Genomic DNA, 21,251 nt, shown 5'->3' on the forward strand with positions numbered 1-21,251 from the left:
GCTGACTGAAGACATGACTGATATTTAAAAATATGCCAATGAGTAAACACAATGGAGGAGGAAGAGCTATTTAAACTAAAAGACAATGTTGGCAGAAGAACAAATGGGCATAAAATGACCATGAACAAATTTAAGCTGGAAGGCAAAAGGTTTTTAGTTATCAGAAAGCTGTCTTTCCATGAAAAAGAAAGCCATTCTAAAGGTTTTTGTAAATAAGCTCAGCAATTTTATGGTTTACTTTACATGACACTCATGTAAACATGTTCACCAGCATGAGATTTGATTCAATGACATAAAAGTTCCCTTTAATTTTGTATCTTACACAAAACAGCAATTATTCTTGAGATACATTAACCTCTCTAGCAGCATGCACCCACTGTTGAACAGCACTCAGCATGACTAAAATATTCTTTCAGACAGAAAATCAAGAGACTTTGATATTCAGCTAATCTCCAAAAGATTTAAACAGACTGAATGCAGAGACTTTTTCCCACCCTGCAATGTCTCTAGGGCTAACATACTCAAATAAATCAATAAGACCAAGTTTTGTGTGAAAATTGTCACCTCAGTCAGCACTACATTGGGTCCTAGTGCCAACCACAAAACTGTGTGTCACATCTTGAGCTGCCGACAGCTATATTTCCAGCCTTTAAAAATGAGGATGTGAGGATCTGGAGAAATGCTGATTTGAATAATTGCAACCTACCAGTCACAATGTCAGTAACGGAGATAATATTCCTGTGTATTTTAAAAGCTGTGAAATCCTCCCTGCAGATGACGGGTAGTATTGTTCATTCTTATTTGTTTAGCTGAATTTAGAAATGAGCCGGGTAGGGAAAAAAAAATTTGGATATCCAGTACACAGGATGTATTTTATAACCATTTTATATCATGCATAGCATACTTAATTGGAAAAAATGAAAATTGAACATAAACATCAATATTCTAATAATATTAGGGTAGGAAATTGAATAAGCTGTAAGCTTCTATCTTCACTAATGCCACCATGCTTTTTAGTGTTGCTGAATGTCACACTCAAGGAACAAACATTTTCCTCGGTGGAACTTTCTCAGTGCTGTCATTTTGTAGTCTGAAACACAGAAACCTCTGAAGTAAGAAACCTATTCCTTTTGTTTTTCAGTGTCAAAGCCATGATTCCTCCGGGGGAATGCCTGTATGCTGGGAGGAAAAGGAGGAAACCCATTCAAAAACAGTTAAGTATCATATTCATCAGGAGGCATCTCCCTCCAAACATACGGGCTAGAAATGAGGTAGAAGAAGGGTTCCCTTCCTCCTATGGTCTCCTATGACACAGGAGAGACCTAATCTTCCTCTCTGCAATGAGAAACCCTTGGCTGGGAGGCTGGCTCTTCATGGGGTAGATGTCTCCAGAAAGGATGCCAAGCCTGGCTCAAACCATCCTTACCCAGCACTAGGTATCCCGGGAGGAGGCCAGTGGTGGTTGTGGAGGGCACCACGGTGCTGCCGTGGACAGTGGAGAGGGACAGTGCCCTTTTGTAGGCAGAACACACCAATGGACTAAATGTCAGCAGTGGCTTGGAGGGGTGGCTGCCACCTTGGTGCTTCCATGCTCCCTGCCTCCTGTCCAAGGAGCTTTTTGAGAAGCCATGTGCTGAGTGGCACCAGAGCACTGGCACTGCACTCCCCCCTTCCCCTTTCCTGGGCTTAGCCTTGCTTGGGGCATTGCTAAGTCCAACGTGAGCGGGCTGGGAAAGTGGGTCAGTTCAGCCAACTGAAAGAGCAGACTGGTGAGTCACTTTTTGCATATAGAACACATAATTTTCAGACTTCTGTTTACTATGGGATCACTTTCATTAGAGAATGAAAGGAGAAAAATGGGAGAGAGGAATTGTATGTGCAAAGGCAAAGCAGGAAAAGAAGAAATGAAATGGAAATTTGTTACTACAAGATGCTTGAAAGGGAAGGGGGAAAAAGAGATTGCTATCACTCAAATGTAAATGAGTTCCAGATGCCAAAAGCCAATCTATGAAGTAAAGCTTTTTAATGTAATCGTCCCATATTTTCTGTGTTACACTTGATTATTTGATTATGAAACATACATTTTTACTGTGTTCAAATTATGAACTGGCACTGGTGGCCTTCATACAAAATTTAAGGATGAGAAGGTAACTAGAATAAATTTCCCTATTTTCAGTTGTTCAGAACTTCTAAAAATAACCAACTTGGCTTAAAATTGTACATATTGGTCTAAAGTCAAAGGGGAGTTTCTCTGAATGTTTTAATGACATCTGTTCATATTGTTTGGATTTGGGGCAATATTTGCTCATGAACCACTTGTTACCACTTAAAAATTTGTTTCTTTTAGTTTAAAATGTATCACATTTCAATAGACAAAGATAATGGCATAAGCAAATTATTCTTCCTACAAAAATCCTGAGTGTTGAATTCAAAATATATGTAAGATATCTACACTATTGTTTCAGTATATATGTGGATGTTTGATTTTATAACAATTGCAAGAGGGATGGAACATTTCCAGTACATTAAATTACCTCTATGCAGAACTGTTTATGGACCATTACTTTTGTGAAGAAGGAAGGAGACTCGCAGTTGCTTTGAGAAACATTAAGCTTATGTTTGGAGTTTACATGCCTTTTAGAACTCCTCTCAAAGATGATTTCTAGATAAATGAATGGCTAAGAAAACTACCTGCTAACAAATCATGGAAATGACCTCATTAGCCTTTTTGGAAGCTCTGACTTTAATACTCTCAGAAGAAAATTCTCACTTTACACAACCAAGTATTCATCTTGGGAACCATTGCAGGTAATGCTGCCTTGAAAATAGCTTTTCTATGATGTTGCAGTGCAGGTACCTGAGCCTAAACTTTTCAGGACATGAAAAAATTTGATTAAGAAACATGGGTTAAAACAAGGGGAACTGTTGGGATTGTTAGAATACTGAAGTCCCACACTGGAGACAGCTGTCCATTTTCTGTGGTTAGTTACTTACCACTTGCTGAGGATGATTTCTCAGCTCCTAGCAACACTGGTCTCTTCCTCAAACCTTATCTGTTTGTGGGCTTGGTCTCTGGTAAGCCTTTCCTGACCTTATTCCCTCACTCAGGGACTTTCCTCTAAAGAGGCTCTGAATGCCCCAGACCAGCTGGCTAACACAGCTCCTTTCCTGGTCTGTGTCTTTCAGTCCTGCTGGTCTTACTGGCATTTCAGGACTCCGAGATTGCTGTCATGCTGCCTTGATTAGTTTATCTTGAATTTAGAAGGGTAGACAAAGCCTATAAATTGAGCAGCATATTTAACCATTATTTTTATCCATGTTGTACAATCTTTGTTACAGCTTTTTTCTCTTGTTTGGCAGCACAGCACTTTCTCCTCCACAGTCTTGTTGTACTTTCCCCCCTACCATTCTGCCAATGAATCAAGGTAGATACTGGTACCTGTTCTGAGAGGAGTATTTGCTCAGCTGTAAAACCTGATTTTTCACAGAAAGTAAAGCTGATGGGTGTTCTTTGGCCAGTCCTCTCTCTTTAATGTAAAGAATTTACCTTTTTTTTAAACAAAAAGATAAGTGAGCTCAGGTACCTCAGTGCAAGCAGCATACTTGGATTCCAATAGGGATTCAGGGATTAGTGCTTTTGAAGATCAGAATTTAAAGGACAGAGGTGCAGTTTTCTCCTGTGCAGAACAACTGGGACATTTATATCTCCCCATACTCAGTGCATCCCAAGAAGCTAACTCTCTGACTCTACATAATCTTTTCATGGTCAGGCTGTCAACCAGGGGGTGATCCTGCAGCTGGCTTTTAATCCAGGATATCCCACAATGATATTGTTCATTATGTTCATGAATGTTTTTCAGGCACAGGAATTTTGTTCTGAGGTACTTTTACAGAGCAGTGATGAAAATGTATAAAAAAGCTCCATGGGAGACTACAGAGACCAACAAGACTAGGGAAGAATGTGTGGAAAATTTTACTGGGAGGAGCTAATATGTTTCAGTCTTGCTTTCTACACAGAACTAGCAGAGTTTATCTTCATTAGGTTGTCATTCTTCAGATAACATATAAGGTTCAGGTTCTCCTTTTATACACGCAAGAAAATTTAAAAAACATAGCTGTTTTCCTTTTGTGCCCCAAAACTTCCAAACAAGCCCCATTAAACATGTTCTACACTAAAGAACCCTGATGTTTATGGACACAGGTCAAACACCTGGAGCTCAGGCAGACTGAAAATTTTCCATCAGATATGCTTTTCAGCCAGCCAGCCAGCATTTTGACTAAAGGAAACATTTTCTACCAAGTGTTTATTTCCTGTGGAAATCTAACATTTTACTGGTAATTCAAGCATCTGGAAATTAAAGAGATCTTGTCTTTAACCTCAAACTAAAATCACTGTGTTGAAATTAATACTTAAAAATGCTAAGGCAATGCTTCAGGACAGTTACCATTTGAGAACTTCAGCCACTACTTCATCTCAAACCCTGGCATCTTGTAAAACCCTCTCCCTCTACACAACATTTCTTGTAATGTTTTACAGCTCTTTAAAGGCAACTATACCTGTCCCAGCTTTGAGTGTATCTATAACTACTCCAGAATGCCCACTTCAGCCAGAACTGTGCCAGTGCCAGGGTAAACAGAGACCTTGGGAGGTGCAGCTCTCTCCTGCTTCCTAGTTCTAATTTTAAGGCCCTTTGTGGCGTAGCCCTTCCTCTTACTTGGTACCACACTATCCCACCTCTCATCCGCTCTGCTGCTCTTCTTATGTCTTCCTGACCATTAGTTCTGCTTTCACCTTTCCTTGCTGTCAAGATGCAGAAGAGACATAGTAGGTGGCAAAGAGCTGCCTTTTCTTCAAGCAGCTTTCTCTCATTCTGTCCTTTTGGTCCATAGGACATGGTGAACATCCACACACACGTGGCTGCCACTGGAGCTCAGCTCTGCCAAAATTCCTATACAATGTCCAAGCACAGCTCAGTGACTGAGGGTGCTGGTCAGTACACTCACGATAATGCTCTGTCGTTACTTTGCTCTCAGCCTATGTCACATCTCATGGTCTGTCTTCCCTTCCCCTTCCTACTGGGAGCTTGCTATCACAGTAAATGATTAGGCCTTTCTCAGCTCAGGTCTTCTGCTGGTTCAACACTGCAGCATACTTATAAAACCTATTCAGGGCAAAGTTTTCATTAACAGGGTAGGGCTCTGCGGAGGGTAGGGAACAGCAGACAGAGCTGTAGTTGCAGGAAATTCCTCTGCCAGCTCACCAAACTGGTTTACACTACTGGCGGTCCGTGTGTCATGGGCACACTGAATCACTAATGCCAAATGGCTCAACGCCTTGTGTACCACCTGAAGACAAAATGTTCTCCCCACCAGCTCCCAAGGACTACTGCTGATGGGGGTCCTGCACAGCTACAAGGGCTTGTTACTACTGGGCAGTTCAACAATGTGAGGAAAGAAAAGCCATAGATATTCCTTGAATTATGTGTCCTCCTTTACTGTAGCAGTGTTGTATGGAAAACAGAGTAAATGGGAGATCATCAAGTGTCTCCTGTGTCTCTGTTTACAGTTTGACAATCCAGAGTTTAACATGAACACGACAAGCACCATCTCCTTTCAGCTCAAAATAAAGGCTAGAATTTTCATTTGCCTCAAGGCAGCCCACTGAAGATTTTCCCTGCCTGTACCTTTCTGTTTATGGCTAGCTAACTGAGCCTTTCCATGGAACTCACATTGTTTAAAATCACATCCACTTGGCACCTTACTACCATTTACATCCAACTCCTGTTTGTTTGGATTCACTCCCTTACTGAATCATTTCCTTGAGTTTTCAGGAAGACTCTGCCCTGAACTTTCTCCAGTAGTCATTTTACACCATTCCCTACCATCTTCTGAAAATTATTCCTTGCACTCAGTACAAAGGCAGACCACCTAATTTCTTCAAACCATTCTTCTCTGGGATAGAGCAGTCACTATTTTATGTGGTAAATAGGCTTGAACAACTTCTATTTCTATTTCATTTTATTCTCGGCAATTTTTACCTCTTGAACTCATCAGCTTAATTTTCCTTATCAGAATTAATTTCTTCTGTCCTACATTGCTTCCTTGCTTCAGCTGGTTTGTCAGATGTAAAGACTGATTAGCAAAGCTTAAGTTCTTTAGCTTCTGCTCAGCTGTAGGCTATGTTCCCACAAAATTACTGCCCTCCATAAATCAGACATCCTTTTGGTGTCATAGGGTGGCTGAGCCTCAAGGTTTACTGCAAAAAATAGTTAACTGAGAAAAAGTAAGAAACACTATTCCTTCTTTGTTGATTGCATTATTTGTTCTCATATTTCCTCTCCCTTATATAGGAAAGTAGTTAATTTGTCCTAATCAGCAAAATCTTCTCCATGTGTTTGGAAGCAACTCGTTGTTTTATTGAAGAACCATATATAAGTATTGGCAATTTTTAATGAAATAGCAGAAATTATGTATTTTTAGTGATATTGAAAAAAAATATTATTTCTAACTCAATTTTTTTCCGTCCATTCTGTCCACTGATGCTGTGCCCTTGAAATGAGGTTCTCAAAAGTAGCAATGAATTTTTCAGATACGATTTTCTTTAAGAGGTTTTCAGTTAGCAGCAGTCACATGTACAAACCTGCTCCTCAAAAACTGATTTTTTTTTTGCTAATTCCAAAGCACAATTGTTTCAGAACTACAACTGCAATGACAAATTAATACTGATGTAACTTAAGGCCTTAACCACCTTATGATTGAAAAATACAGTAAATGTGTGTAGTGTGAAAATGCAGTAATAAAGTGTGACAAATATTTAGTTTTTAGTCTCCTTGTCCAATGTCAGCTAACTACTTGAGATTATGATCCTTGGATTCAGTGAGGTGAAAGTAGAAACTGCTAGCACAACTATCTATAATCTTCTTACTTGCCGTTTCCCACTCTTGAGTATCCATGTAGTTTATGGCTCCAGTGTCCCACAGCTCATGCCTGGATAATGCATTTGACTACTGCTGGGTCCAGCAATAGCTGGCTACTGAACAGAGCGACCTTCTCAGCCTCCCACTCAGGTCTTCTTGCTCAATGGACGAGTCTGTGCTTCAGCACTGAGCATCCCCCACTGTCATGCTAAAAATAAGGTCCCCATTTCTGTGTGCAAAAGCACCAGCTTTTTCCTTTACTCCCTCTTGAGAGCATCTTACACCTTCTCTGGGAATCAGTGGACATTCCAAAACTGAGGTTCCTCACTTGTTATGTATATCATCATAACGAATTTCCACAACAGCTATTCTAGGTTCTCTGGTACTGTCCATTACGTAAGGGGAACACGAAATGGAGATGGACTTGCTTGGCTTAGAAAGCTGAGTAACTTTATGTTTTGTGAGGAATATCAATCTTCTCAAGAAACCAAATTCTTGTCTTTGTTATTACTGATGTAGGAAGGTAAAAGTGAGAATGTACACTTGAGTTTTGAGCTTGAGGAAAGAATCTCTCTTCACCTTGCCTTCCATACATTTTACTCATGTCTAAAGAAAGACTCTTTTCTTAATTATCTCCTGACCCACAGGTTGAGTCATTAAATGGAGGAAACTAAGATGCTTTGAATGAATACAGTGGATATTGAATGGGTTCATGCATTAGTCATGGTAATTTTCCCCTGCTGTTCTGTCCCTGATTTGTACAACAAAGATGAGAAATTGTTTTTCCTGGTATTGACTAGAACATGAAGATAGTACCCATTTCCCTAAGGTGAGAGGTCCTGAGTAAAAGATACCAGTTCTTCACTTTTTGTCTGATACAAAAAGAGAAGACAAAGCCTGTGTCTTTGCACCATGGCAGATGCAGAACAGTAAAGCTTTTTTTTGTCAGAGGACAGAGACTTTGAAGATTTTCATAGAAACTAAGCAAAGTACTACTGTTATCAATTAATTGCATTGAGCATCTCAGCCTCTGGAAGTAAAACAGGTAATTGAAAATGTGTTCTCCACCACAGAAGGCCTGCAGTTGGGAATGAAAAATCAAATCCTTCGAAGAGACACAGAGACCGTCTGAATGCAGAGCTGGACCACCTGGCCAGCCTCCTTCCTTTTCCCCCTGACATCGTATCGAAGCTGGACAAACTTTCCGTCCTGCGCCTCAGTGTCAGCTATCTCCGTGTCAAAAGTTTCTTTCAAGGTAGGTTTCCTTAAGATCTCAACACCCCCTTAAAAGTATCCCACTAATTTATTGCTGCTTTGTACTGATCCTGAGTAAAAGTAACAAATGGTATTATATTGATAAAACAAGGGGGTGAAAATATATTTTTGAACTTATTTTGTGCATGGGATGTTGCATTGGAAATTTCATTCATTTCCTCTTATGTAGTTTGTGTGTTTTTCACCAAATATTGGGATAATGTCCATCTTTCATCAGCAGGCTGATGGAAATGGGAAAACACAAATGTAAAATCACTAAACTGGGAAAGAAGTTTGGGGCAAATGTAATACCTGCTAGAGTTCGAATTCTCTATTTGGTGCTGTTATTATGAAAGTTCAAAACTCCTGTTTAAGTACGATGGGAAAGTCAAGCAACTACTGTATTACCTATGTTTGCTCTATGCCAGGAGGAAATGGGTTCACTTGAAAAGCCAAAATGGTCACTGTCTTTCAGGACAAGAGAGATTCAAAGTTGAAAGTGCTGAATAAAGCTGTACTAGGCTGTGCTTTGTTTGTATAGTTGTCTGGCACATCACAAAGGGAAAGCCAAATGTGCGTTTTCAGATGCACGTAAAAAGAATTCTTCCAAATTCAAAGATATTTTGAGTTTCTTCTGTTGCTGAGGAGTTCAGAAAAGCAAAATCCAAATTATTTAATAATGGAAATCCTCTCTGGAGTTGTTGTCAAAAAAAAGGAAAAAAACCCTATGTATGAAGGAGAATAGTTGACTAAAACTTACATGTGGACTGCAGAGATAAACAGAAGTATTTTTATGGACGTTATTTTTACTTTATTACTCTTTATTATTTCTACTCCTTATGATGATCCTTTATATATATATATATATATATATGTTTTTTAAATTAAGAAAAATTTCTGGTTTTGGACTTAATCAAAGAATAATATCTGTTGGTTGGCTTCTTGCTTTTAAAATGCATTTCAGTATAAAAGAAATGTCATCTTGAAGAGACTTTGGCTGGCTGCAGGGCATTTTACAAGGCTGACATGAGATTACAAATGGTGATACCACTGATAGCAGGAGCCTCCCATGTCAGCTGTGGCAGGTGCTGCCCAGCCTCCAGCATCCTGCAGTCGACAGAGTGCCTCTCTTACTCTTTAAACACATACCTGAGTGCTATGTTCTCTTCCTCTAAGCCTGACTTTCATTTGTCTTGCATTCACAAGCAATAATATCTCTTCAGCTGTCTTTGCTACTCTTCTGCCAGAGTTTCTAAGATCCATTGTCTCCTTTTCTTAAAGGGATGAGATAAAAGGAAAACAAGTAAAGCCAGGCTGTGTTATGCTGAAATGTTCAGTGTTCCATGTTTTGAGACATTTAATTTAATCCTCAAATTACCTAATTGAACACATAGCTTGTGTTCCCTTCATTCTTATTTTTAAATGTTTACATCATGAAATTAAGGTTACAGAAATCATTGTTTATGGTAAAGGAAGGAAACTACATGTCATTTTAAGACACCGAGCAGGCTGGAGATTCAGAAGGGTGGAGTGGAGGAGAGGTGAGCTGTGGAAACTGAGCTGAGTGAGGTTGCAAATGTTTGGGTGAGGGCAGAATCTGCTGTATCCCTCATGAACATCACAATCTACTTACTGGTAATTCTGGAGAAAAAAGGCAGAATCTGTTTGTTTGGTTTTTTTTTTAGGCAAAAACTGTAGTAGCATGTCACCTAAAAGAGCAAACAAGCGTATTCGTCCCAGTGTTTCAATTTTTGTTGTGATGAAAGAGGATAGAAGAGCAGAAATGGATTGTTTGTGGCTTTTTAAATCAAAGGATGACACTAAACTGGGAGCTTATAAACATTCTGAGGACAGAGAACAGACCAGTGGCATACAGAGATGTTAGAAAATTGGATAAAAAACGTATCTGGAAAAATGACTTAGTAAATCTGTACTAATTCACTCAGGGAAAATTAATCCAAAGAAACTGGTGTTCAATAGAAAAGACAAACCTGGAACAGAGAAATAAAAACAATAACCAAAGAGGGACAGTGGTCAACAAGTTGTTCCATGCCTGTAATACAGTATGTTGACATAAACAAGAAAGCTAAGTGTGGATTTTGGTCTGTTTGCCTAGAGGCAGCATGTCACTACACAGGAAAGTTATAATCCCTCTCTGCATGGGACCAGCATGACTCCATCTGGAATGGAGCTTTCTGTTGTGGGCATCTCCTGGTCACAAGGGCATTGGTACATAATAAAGGGTTTGGAATAAACACAGGCAAGAAGTGACTATAAAGTTGCATGGGCAAAAAAAAAAAAAAAAGAAACAAAAAAACCCAACAAACAAACAACCCCCAAAAAACTAACGTTAGCTCAATTTATATTCTCCAGCTGTTTCTTCATAGGAGGAAAAGATAAGAAGGGGAGGAATTACTCAGGATATTGTAGAGTGGCACAGTGGAGGAACCAAGGAATGATGATGCCCAAGATGAAATCTGACTTGAATATCAAGAAAAAACATATCTGTAATGATGTTAATGTTCTGTTTGCTATCCAATATTCCTGAAGTGGACACAGTGGAGATTCAATACATTCAATTTTGTAGACTGCAACAGACAGTACTGTGCATAATTTGTTTAAAAAAAAAAACCTATTCTTTGAGTTTTGAGGAAGTTAAGCTTAAATTTCAGGTTTTTAAAATATGCTTTTAAGAACATTGCTTACCATAAAAAAAAAAAAAGAGTAGTGTTACTTGACACGTTAAGTTCATATGTGACATTGTGTATTCCACCCATAACAGGTCAGCAATTCCCATGCCAGTTGCAGTGGCACACCTTCAGCAATGCCAGAGGTTCCTGGGCACACTCATTTCCTTACCACTAGGTGTCCTTTTAGTAGCTACTCTGCCATAGTCAGTGCACAGCACAAACGTGGTTATGAAGATCAATAGCCAACTGGAGGGAGTAACCTCACCATATTGACCTCAAGTGTGACAATGGTTGTGCAGAGAGTTGGGTATTAGTGCATGTAGAACATCCATCAGTCATTTATTCCCATTTTAGTGACCATTAGAGGTTAGCACCTTGAAGCATATGACCAGTTCATCTTACTTGACTGATTTAAGCGAAGGCCTGGTTCCTTTCAAAAATTTAGACCTGGTTGTTGAGACAGATATTCCTAGGATTTAGTTAAGTCATTGTGGTGAATTCCCTCCCTCGTTCTTAGAAACGTTTCCTTTTTGCTGTCTACTTATTTAAGATTCTCCCTATCTCTGTTATCAGTTGGCAGAGGCTCTATTAATAGCCCTGCTCCCCCCAAGGTACAGGCATTCAGTCATTTTGCATTTTCCTGATAAGCACTTCAAAATGGCCTGCAGCAATAACCTTCCAACCTCACCGGATCGCATGGATGAGGCAGCTGGGTCGGAACCAGGGTTAGCTGATGGCTGAGACACATCAACTGCTGCAGGAAACTGTGACTGTCCCTTGGCCCTGACAAAGACTTGCTTAGGGTGGGGCTCCTGTGAGCATGGAGAGGCACTCAGTGGCTGTGACCACTTGAGTTTGCTGGGCCTCTGTCTTGGACGTGCTCCATCTCGGTTAATTGCAGTCTGCCTTCCTTTACCACTCTTGACAACACATCCTTTAGTACTTCTCATTCCTCAGTTTTTCCACTGGTGGGGAAATGGTGGTCTTGCTCCACTTCCAAACCAGCCCCATTCTGTTGGTTGTTTAACTCGTTCCCTCCTAGTACAGGTAATGATTTAGTAAATAAATGTTAGAAGAATAGCCCCTTGTCCTTTTAACAGCTCAGGTCCTTTCTGAGGGAGAGCTAATTTATGTTTCCCAGTCCTTGTAATGAAACCAGCTATGACAATTTACACCGACACAGTTACAACTAGGGCTATATAGCTCCTCATCTTTTAGTTCTTAGTGTAACTAACCTTGTATTAATACTCAAATTCCACTCAAACTTTTCCTTTGACAGCTCATTAAGCAATGTTAGACCTTTTAACCATAAGCATTTCTGATAAATGATAGATAATGTTGAATATAGTCTCAGATGGGAAATGTAGAGACCTCAATATGGATGGACATTTTAATTTCAAACCCTTTACTACAAAATTTATATAAAGCATAATTTAATTCGATAGCTTGTTATTTTGCCCATCTGGATATTTTTTGCACACACACATATATATAGTCAAAAACAGAGACGTGCATGCAAGCACAAAAGCAGTGCTTTCCTGACAAAAATCTCCCTCCTGTATTATTTTGAATCTCTGTGTTTATTGCAGACTTCAGTGCCTTCTCTGTATTTATTTACTTCCAGACTTCATTTGATTTTGAAAGCTAAAAATCCTGATAGATTTATGGATGACTAAATATGGACTGTAGAGAGTCACAGATGAACTCTGTGAATAAATATCTTAAAAGTTTCTGTAAGTTTTATATTTAAACTGCAGTCCAGATCTTGCGAAATTAGTGACAGTCAAGCATGGAGACATGTTGTTTGACCTGCCTTAGACTACAGTTATATCTGGATTATAAAATGAATTACAGTAGAGTTTGAAAAAATTGTCTACAAATCTTAGTTCATCTTTTTCCATGCAGAATTAAAAAATTTAGGGAACAGGCCTCTAGGGAACCTTCCTGAGTAAGCTATGCCTTAACCTGAGGGTCATGGTCTAATATTTTTGCAAATCTGCAACATGGATGATTTAATACCTTCCTTTGCAATCCCTAAAATCCAAGCTGGAAGTCTCCTGCTTCAGTTTAAGCCTCTCTTCTGTAGAAAAAAAATTGTTTTCATTTCTCATGGCACCTCAGCTTTTACAGCCATGAAGGTGATCCTAGCAGATGGAAGCAAAAAGAGGCAATCAACACTAAACTTTTTTGCTTTCATTGTCTATAGCTCCCCTTTCGCTGAGTAGCAGAAATCTATTTTCCCAACCTGTATGGTTAAAGGGCTTCCAGCGTGATTTTTATAACCTTCCCTTCCTTGCTGCATCTGATACTATACATTGGCCTTATTCTTTCTCTTCTTATACATTTGTCCTTTATCTTATTCATTTTTAAAAGAGATTTTCTGTGAGCTTCCAGTCACTGAAGAACTCAAGATTTTGTTTAGGTGGTCTTTTCTTACATTTCTCTTTCTTCACTGCCACTGATGCAGTTTACACTTATATCCTATATATTTATTTGCTGAAAAAACATCCAGCTTCTGTTTCCCTTAGATATGTGCCCTCTGAGATTTTTCCAGGTGTACTGAAGTCTCCTTCCTGTTGGTCTTCTGTCTTCAAAGCTGTAGCTTGGATTGCTGCTGCTGCTGCAAGAAACATTAATTCCAGCATTTCCCAGTTACTTTCACCAAGCTGCCCTATCTCCTTCTAACCCATTTCTCCCCTTCAATTAAACCTCTTATAGACATATATACACACACATATATACATAGATATAAATATAATTTTTTAAGGTTTTTTATTTTCCCCCTTTTCTGACAGGGTAGCACACACTGACTGTGTGGTTTCTATCTTTCTTCTGATTTAGCATTTATGTTAGTGGGTCATTTCCTTTTACTCGTCTATGTGTTTGGTGTGATCCAGTTCCCATCAACATTTATCTTTAATGGAAATTGAATTTATCCCTTTTTAGAGGAAAACAACAAAGGATTCCTCCCAGCTGGCCTGATTTTCACTATCCTCAATTACTTGCAGTGTGTTCCATCTTTGTTCTCCTCCTGCAGTGTCCATGGCTGTTACTCTCCTAGGTCAGAAGCATACTACTGTGACTGAGATTCCTCAGGTCCATTCCTTAGACCCTTTAGGCTATTATTTCTTGTAATAATTGAATATTTGGTGCTGCAGCCCCCACTGCAGACCTGTTTCTGCTGTGACATGCATGACACTTCAGCGACACAGAAATTTAAGGTTTTAAAACCTGAGATGGGTAAAGAAGCACAGAGTGATCTTGCTGTTAGTGCATAATCTGCAATGTAATGCTACCCAGCAGTGCTGTAGGAGTGCTGCCTACCTGAACCAAAGCTCCTGGTCTGAGGTTCCAAGGTTCCTCTGCAGTGCATGTACTGTGGTTCTCAGGCATCTCTTTCTACTCCACCATCTCTTCCTAATAATTCTGTTTTCCCAGAGTTTTCTTTTCAAACTCTCAGTAATTATTTTTTTTCTGGAATGACAAATCCTGCTTCTTTGGTATAAATATGTTTTTTACATTTTACTTTACATAAGCATGGCAAATTTTTCCACAACAAGATTCAACTGATCCTTAAACTAAGTTCATATGGTTGAGCTTACTATTACAGTTATGACCTATATTGGATCCATTTCCATGGGAAAAATTCATCTTTCATTTGTAAGCCAGTTTCAGTAGCCTAAAGCTTTTCCTTAAAATTAAAATCACAGTCTTAGTGAATCACAGATTCAGAGATGGGTTGAAGATGCAAGGAACCACTGGAGGTCACCTGATCCAAGCCCCCTGGTGAAACAAGGTCTCTGACAACCAGTTTCCCAGGACCATGTCCAGATGGCTTTTGAGTATCTTCAAGGATGGAGAGTCCACATTGTCCTTGGGCAACCTCAGCCAACGCTTGGTCACCCTGACAGTGAAATTGTGTTTCTTGATGTTCCTCCTGTGTTTGACTTTGTACTCGTTTACCCTGATCCTGTCACTGGACACTTAAAGAACCTTGCTGTTCTTTCCAGCCTTCCTTTAGGTATTTATACACTCTGATAGGATCCACCCTGAGCTTTCCCTTTTCCAGGCTGAACAGTTCCAGCTCTCTCACTCTCTCAGCCTTTCCTCATAGGAGAAGTGCTCTAGTCTCCATCATTTTTATGTCCTTTCACTGGACTCTCTCCAGGTCCTTTATGATAGATGTATTTAGAACAGCTATAGGAAAAATAAAATAATAAAAATCTGAAATAGCAATAAATATTATAAGAAAGATTCATAAGAACAGGATAAGATGCCTAAACCAACAACAACAAGAAGAAGGAGGAAATTATACCTCATTGATTCCATATCTTCATTCCCACCTATTTTTTCTTGGTATGACTCATATATTGATTTCCATTATGTAAATAATTAGAGGCTTTCAGAATTTCCTCAAACTTCTTTTTTTAATGAAACCTGTACTTTGAGACACAAATCAAGGATTCAATTTGTGTTCCTCTGATTAGTTAGGGTTGAAGCTTATACCTTGAGTCAAGAATCCCCCAATATATTTGAGTTTTTTAACAATAAGAAGTTTGGTTTTTAAAGGCATTTTCTACTGAGTTAGAGCATTCCCAGTCCTGTCCTCTGAAATGGAATGTCTGAGTGATTTTTTTTCTTGGAAGAGAAATAAGGACTTTTCTTTTTTGAACGCATAGAAAAAAATATTGCTGTAGTCCACGGTTGTAGCTTAATTAGATTGTAAGCATTTCGGTAGTTTAGGTTTCTTAGGACAGCATATTCAATGGCTTGTACTGAAAAGAAACATTCATTGTCAGAGTGGGTAACAGGTAAGGTTATTCCTATGGCTGTGTTGAACTGGTGTACACAAATTGCACCAATATTTGGAGTGTTTTGGCCAAAAATGGACTGTTCATGAAAGAAACATTTTCCACTCTCTACTGCTCTCTAATTTTACCATCTTTTTAGCAATAGAGCAACTGGAAAAACTGGAAAAACTGTTCTTCTGCATAAGTGGTATATAAGTAAATTATTGAAGGAAGACCTACTGCAAAACATTGTCTAATCAAGTGCTAAAATACTACATCAGTGAAATTTTAGTAGAAGTGCCAAGACTTTAGGCAGGATAGCTGCATTCATCCATCCCTGAGACTTGGCAGGATTTCTTTCTAGAGAAGCCACTGCAAATTGAATCTCCTTCACATTACCCATTTTCAAACATTATTTTGACTAGATTTTAAAATATATTTAATTTCCAGGGAGACCATTTTGTTGGCACATATTACTTATACTAATGGGTCAATATTTTCTCTTCCCCTTGTTTCCTGGGAACACCATTTATTCCATGTGACAAATAACTGAGGCTGTTTTGTACTAGAGGTCCTCTTGCATAACCTGGAGATCTCTCTGTCCTTGGAAGGCCTTTGCTGACTCTTGGAGGAGAACTGTGTCTGCTCTTGGTGTCTTGTTGTAAGAGGGTGTACCTCCTTCTCCTGGCTAGCTTTCTTTTTAGTTTCCTGCAAACAAGATGGGTTTTGTAGGATGAGTGTTGATTTACAAGCAGGACTTACTTCAGAATGAAACTATATTGAGGAAGAACAAGACAAATTTAAATTGCTTGAATTCCCATAACCTTTGAAGATCAAGGGAACCCATCTGTGCAGCACTACGTTCAGCGTCATGTTCTGAGACTGGCTCTAAATTCAATACTTCTTTTTTTGTGTAATGGCAAATGAAGGATCTTAGTTTCAGCTGTAAATAAGTTTCAGATATTTTCTGGTGCTTCTTGGTGCTTGTGTCATGTGCTATGGGTTGTTTATATTACCAGAGCTCTTACAAACTCAGAGCTGTTAGAGTGATTTAGTCACCTGCATGGGAAAGGCTGGACTACATGGATTTTATGCTGTCCTTGGGAAGCACGCCATCATTAGGATTCTTCTTGCAGAATTTCCTCTTGTAGTTCTGGATCTGTATCTCATACAATTTTTTTATTGCTGGATGCCATCCAAATGAACATCCCTGTAGGCTTCAATGTTTCTCTTGCTGTTATCAAGACTGATTAGAAAAACCAGGGAGCTGGAAATGACAAGTGACATGAGAGGAATCTTTGTTAGATTTCTCCTGAGGGCATTTGGCACTGGGAGAGTTCCACTGCTTGTACCAATAATAGAAGTACACTCAGGACCAGACACATGGTCAGCCACACACACGATGCCTGATTTTATAGGTGTTCCCACAAACCACAGCTTCTACATTGCTCCAGTGCTAGGGGAAGTCCCCAAAATACTGTGAGCCATTGAGTGTGGGTCTTCACCTTTCTGCAGCTTGCTCAGTCATTCTTAACCATTTTGATTTGGTAGGCTTTTGTGCTCAGTGAATTTGCTTAAATCACACTGTGCATCTCATGTTGCATAGATGTAAATGAATGTGGCAAGGATGTGTAAATAAATGTCTTAAATGCAAGTGGCAAGGAAAAATCTGGGTACATCTAATCCAGGAGACTGATATACACACTGTATTTGCATTCAGTGATGCTCATCTTGCTTGTGCACTGTGCTTGCTTAATCCCTGATCTGCAGCTAAGGCCCTTCTTGGCCCAGCCTGGTACCAGCTGTTGAAGTTCTCTCACAGCCCTGCATGGCTCAAATTCCATTATCCTGACTACAAGTAATGGACTTTCATTGATCTAATTCTCTTGAGTTAAATTCGGTTTAGATCTTGGAGACTGAGGACCAACTTGGAGTTTAGTTCCACTGTAACCTATGTTTTCCTTGGATATGGAAACAAGACTGGTTTTCATAAAAAGAAAAATGGCCTTTTGCTTCAGAACTTGCTAGCAATTTCAGTGACTATAGAACACACTAGCAATAGTTTTGTCCTTATCACTTATGCAATGGATGGGAAGGAAAGCATTCCCCCAGGCATGAACTTTGGCTTGGTTTACACTTGTTCTCAGCTTCATGAGTGATTACCATCTCTGAGAGGAAGCGTGTATCTTTACTGTCAAGAAAATGATTTATTTTGTTTCTCATTTTTAACACAGATATGTTATAAAGGAAAGACAATACCTCTTATCCAACAGAACAAGGAATTTAGTTTGGCATATTGAAATTGTATAGGACTTTGAAGACAAAGAAGACAAATAGTTTTCAGCTAGTGAATAGTGTGGGAGATTGTCCTCTTCCCTTCTCACTTTACTGCTTCAGGGCTACAGCACATAGTAAAGCTCTGCAGAGAACTCTGATACAATGAGGGTCACAAAATCACAGAATCATTTAGTTTGGAAAAGACCTCCAAATCATCAGGGCCAGCCTTTGACTGATGACCACCTTGTCAACTAGACCATGGCACTAAGAGCCTTGTCCACTTTTTCCTTGAACACCTCCAGGGACTGTGACTCCACCACTTCCCTGGGCAGGCCATTCCAATGCTTAATGATCCTTTAGTGAAGAACTTCTTAATGCCCAACCTGAACCACCCTAAGTGCAGCTTAAGACTGTCCTCTCATTGTGTTGCTGATTGCCTGAGAGGAGAGGCTGACCCACACCTGGCTACACTCTCAGGTGGTTGTGGAGAGTGATAAGGTCCCCCCTGAGCCATATAAAATACGAGTAGGGGGCTGGTGACTGCAAAGCTTGCCTCACTTGGCTATGTGATTGTCCTACAGTTTGTCTCAATGGATCACTCTGAAGGACTTGTCTTCATTTAATTGTGTTTGGTTTAGTGTCTTTTTCATTTTATTAGAAAGAAAATCCCATGTGACTAACACAGATGATTCTCTTCTCTATAAGGTAAAAGTAACATATTAGTCAGCTCTGAAAGTTCCCCTCCAAGAAATGAAATGCAAGTTGTTTAGGTGAGGCACAGCAGATTTCCCTTTAAAAGTCCAGTTTTAATTTCATTAGACTTTTTGGTGCAATACTGTAGATAATAGAACTGACAAATTTTCTAAAATCTTAACATTGAGTAGAAGCAGAATGCATATCAGCAAACTTAGATGCTCAGTAAGAGAAGTTACAAGCAGACTTTAGGACTTCTTTTAAAGAAGCTCATCATTACTTTTTTGAAAGTGTGATGCTATACATCAGTCTTGCCGAAGTATATATCATATGAACTTACCATGTCCCTAAAATTCTATTGAAATCTCCCCAATGCATTTCCTCTTTATATCTGCATGGAATATATGAAGTTAAAGGTACATAGGAAGTAAACATTTGTTATAATAAGAAAATGTTCACTATTCCCATTTACTCTGAACCTGCAATATAAATTGGCTATCTACATATTGGAAACAGCTGAAAGAAGTTAAGAGGACTGAAAACAAGCAAAGATCAGATTTAAATCAAAACACAACATATTCTGAGGTTTTGGGTTTTTTTCTAGTCCATTTACAACTTCATAACCACTTTACTAATTGTATACAGGCAAAACATGTCACCTTATAGTAATCTTATCTATTCTCCTGACTATTTCAATATCTGTGCAGAAAGTGTTATCTTCTGTATGTTGGTATTATGTTGAATATCAGTGTCATTGAAAACCTGTCACAAACACTCTGTATTTTGTTCCAAATAATTTATTAAACCAATGTTGTGCCATCAAATGACCCCTACAAATCTTGTATGGGAAAATGGTACAATAAATAATGCTTTATGAAAGCATTTCTTGAGAGAATAAATAATTCAGCTTAAATAATGTATCTTGAGCTGGTGAATGTAAGGATTTATGTGGAGAATATTCTAATATGCTATTATAAGGACCATAACAGTACATGGAGAAAAATGAAATTGTATTTCTTCCTTCCATGCTTTTTCTACACCGCATCTACACCACAGCATACAGGAAAAGGCTGTACACCTCACAGCAAGTGATATTTGTAAGAAGAAATTAGCAATATTTGAAATGAATAATTTTTAGAGGTGCAGTCATGCCAGGTGCAGAATGCTCTCAAATTACAATGGGTTATAGAGGTTTTGATTGTTTTCAGCACTTCTTCAGGACCACCAGAACTGTATTAAACCCTAGCAAAGTAGGGTTTAATGTATGTCCCCCTAAGGGAAGAGCTCTTTCTTCTGAGCCAAACATACTCAGTAACACGTCAGAGAGTCTGAAGATATTGCACATTGCAACATACATTCTTCATTTTTATTGATGCTAGCAAGCACTTTAGAAATTTTTAATAAGTCTGGCAGTAAGTTAGTGCCATATCATTTCAGGACAATGATGCACCCTACATTTGTTGCTGCCAACTTATGGTTATGAAAGCAGAGACAATGTCAGCTTGAAGGTTACTTTGGCATCATACCTTAAAGGTATCATGGTAGCAGCTGATAGTACCTTAAAAACCAGTAGGGTGGCTAAGATTGTCACCCTTGTAAGCCTGAGCTGGGAGGAGAGGTCAGTTTCTGGACAGAAGATGTGCCCCTTGCAGCAACACTTAGTGCAGGGACACTGAGTTCCAAGAGGTCATTTGGAAAAGAGGAATTTATTTATCTTGTCTTTGTCTAGTCAAGTCAAGTCTCAATCTCCACATAGGGGTCAGCTTGCTTACTTTAGATACCGTAGCCTCAACAGATATTCTGTCTTCTGACTTTCTGAAGATTACGTTCAACTAGTGCAGCTTTTCCAGCCAGAGAAAAGCTGCAAACTACAGTATTGTGACTCTTCATCACTCTTGCCAAGTGCCAATACAACAGCATGTGAAAAACATGTTGGGGAAGACTTTGAAGCTGTAGATTCCTGTGCCCTGAGCTGCCTGTATTGGAGACTGGGAAATGTAACAGAAAGTTTCCAAGAAAAGAGGACATTGAGAAACTTAATCTCCTTTCCACTGAGGCAATTTGCCAGGAAAGACCTACTGTAGGCAAAATTTGGGTAAAAAGCCTCTTCTCAGAAAACAACAAGTTTGGTTGGGGAGGAAACATAAAGACAACTGGTCATGTCCTTAATTCCTTATTATGTTTTGCTTAACCTTGGCATTAGTGGAGTAATACAAGCCAGGCTTTCAAAATCTGCCCCAGTGTTTCAGAAAACACATCGCCCGAAGTTAAATGTATTTTTCAGAGTCATAACAAAAATACCATTGAAAAGGTTAAAACCTGGGAGGTGGGAAGTCACACCATCCCCACACCAATAATTTGGCTGGAGAATGTTTTGTGCTAGTTAAATTGGGGAACAACTGACCAAATTATATCCTGATTAGCAGTGGTGAAGGCTGCTGGTGGGAATGAACGCTCAAAAGTTAACTTAGATTTATATGGAGATAATGTGATACATATGAACAATTTGGGGGACTTTATCAGCGTACTTTCATGTTAAGTTTTAATTAAACCTGCCAATCTTTTTTTTTCTTTTTATTTTTGCTGTTTAACTTGGTGACTTCCCTTCCACCTCTTTCTCTCTAGCAGCT

At 39.1% G+C, this 21,251-nt stretch overlaps 1 protein-coding gene across 1 annotated transcript in view; it reads left to right on the forward strand.

Moving 5' to 3' along the window:
* Positions 1-1,145: 1,145 nt before the first annotated feature.
* Positions 1,146-21,251, forward strand: part of AHRR (aryl hydrocarbon receptor repressor) — a 62,731-nt gene continuing 42,625 nt past the window's right edge. Inside the window, exons 1-2 of the mRNA XM_054285327.1 lie at positions 1,146-1,213; positions 7,991-8,172. Of these exons, the coding sequence (XP_054141302.1) occupies positions 1,152-1,213; positions 7,991-8,172 (244 nt within the window). The 5' untranslated portion in view covers positions 1,146-1,151. The remainder of the gene's footprint in view (positions 1,214-7,990; positions 8,173-21,251) is intronic.

Source organism: Melozone crissalis, unplaced genomic scaffold (genome assembly GCF_028551555.1).
Source record: "Melozone crissalis strain CALT ecotype California unplaced genomic scaffold, PUWL_Pcris_2 ptg000042l_1, whole genome shotgun sequence".
Taxonomy (NCBI): Eukaryota; Metazoa; Chordata; class Aves; order Passeriformes; family Passerellidae; genus Melozone; species Melozone crissalis.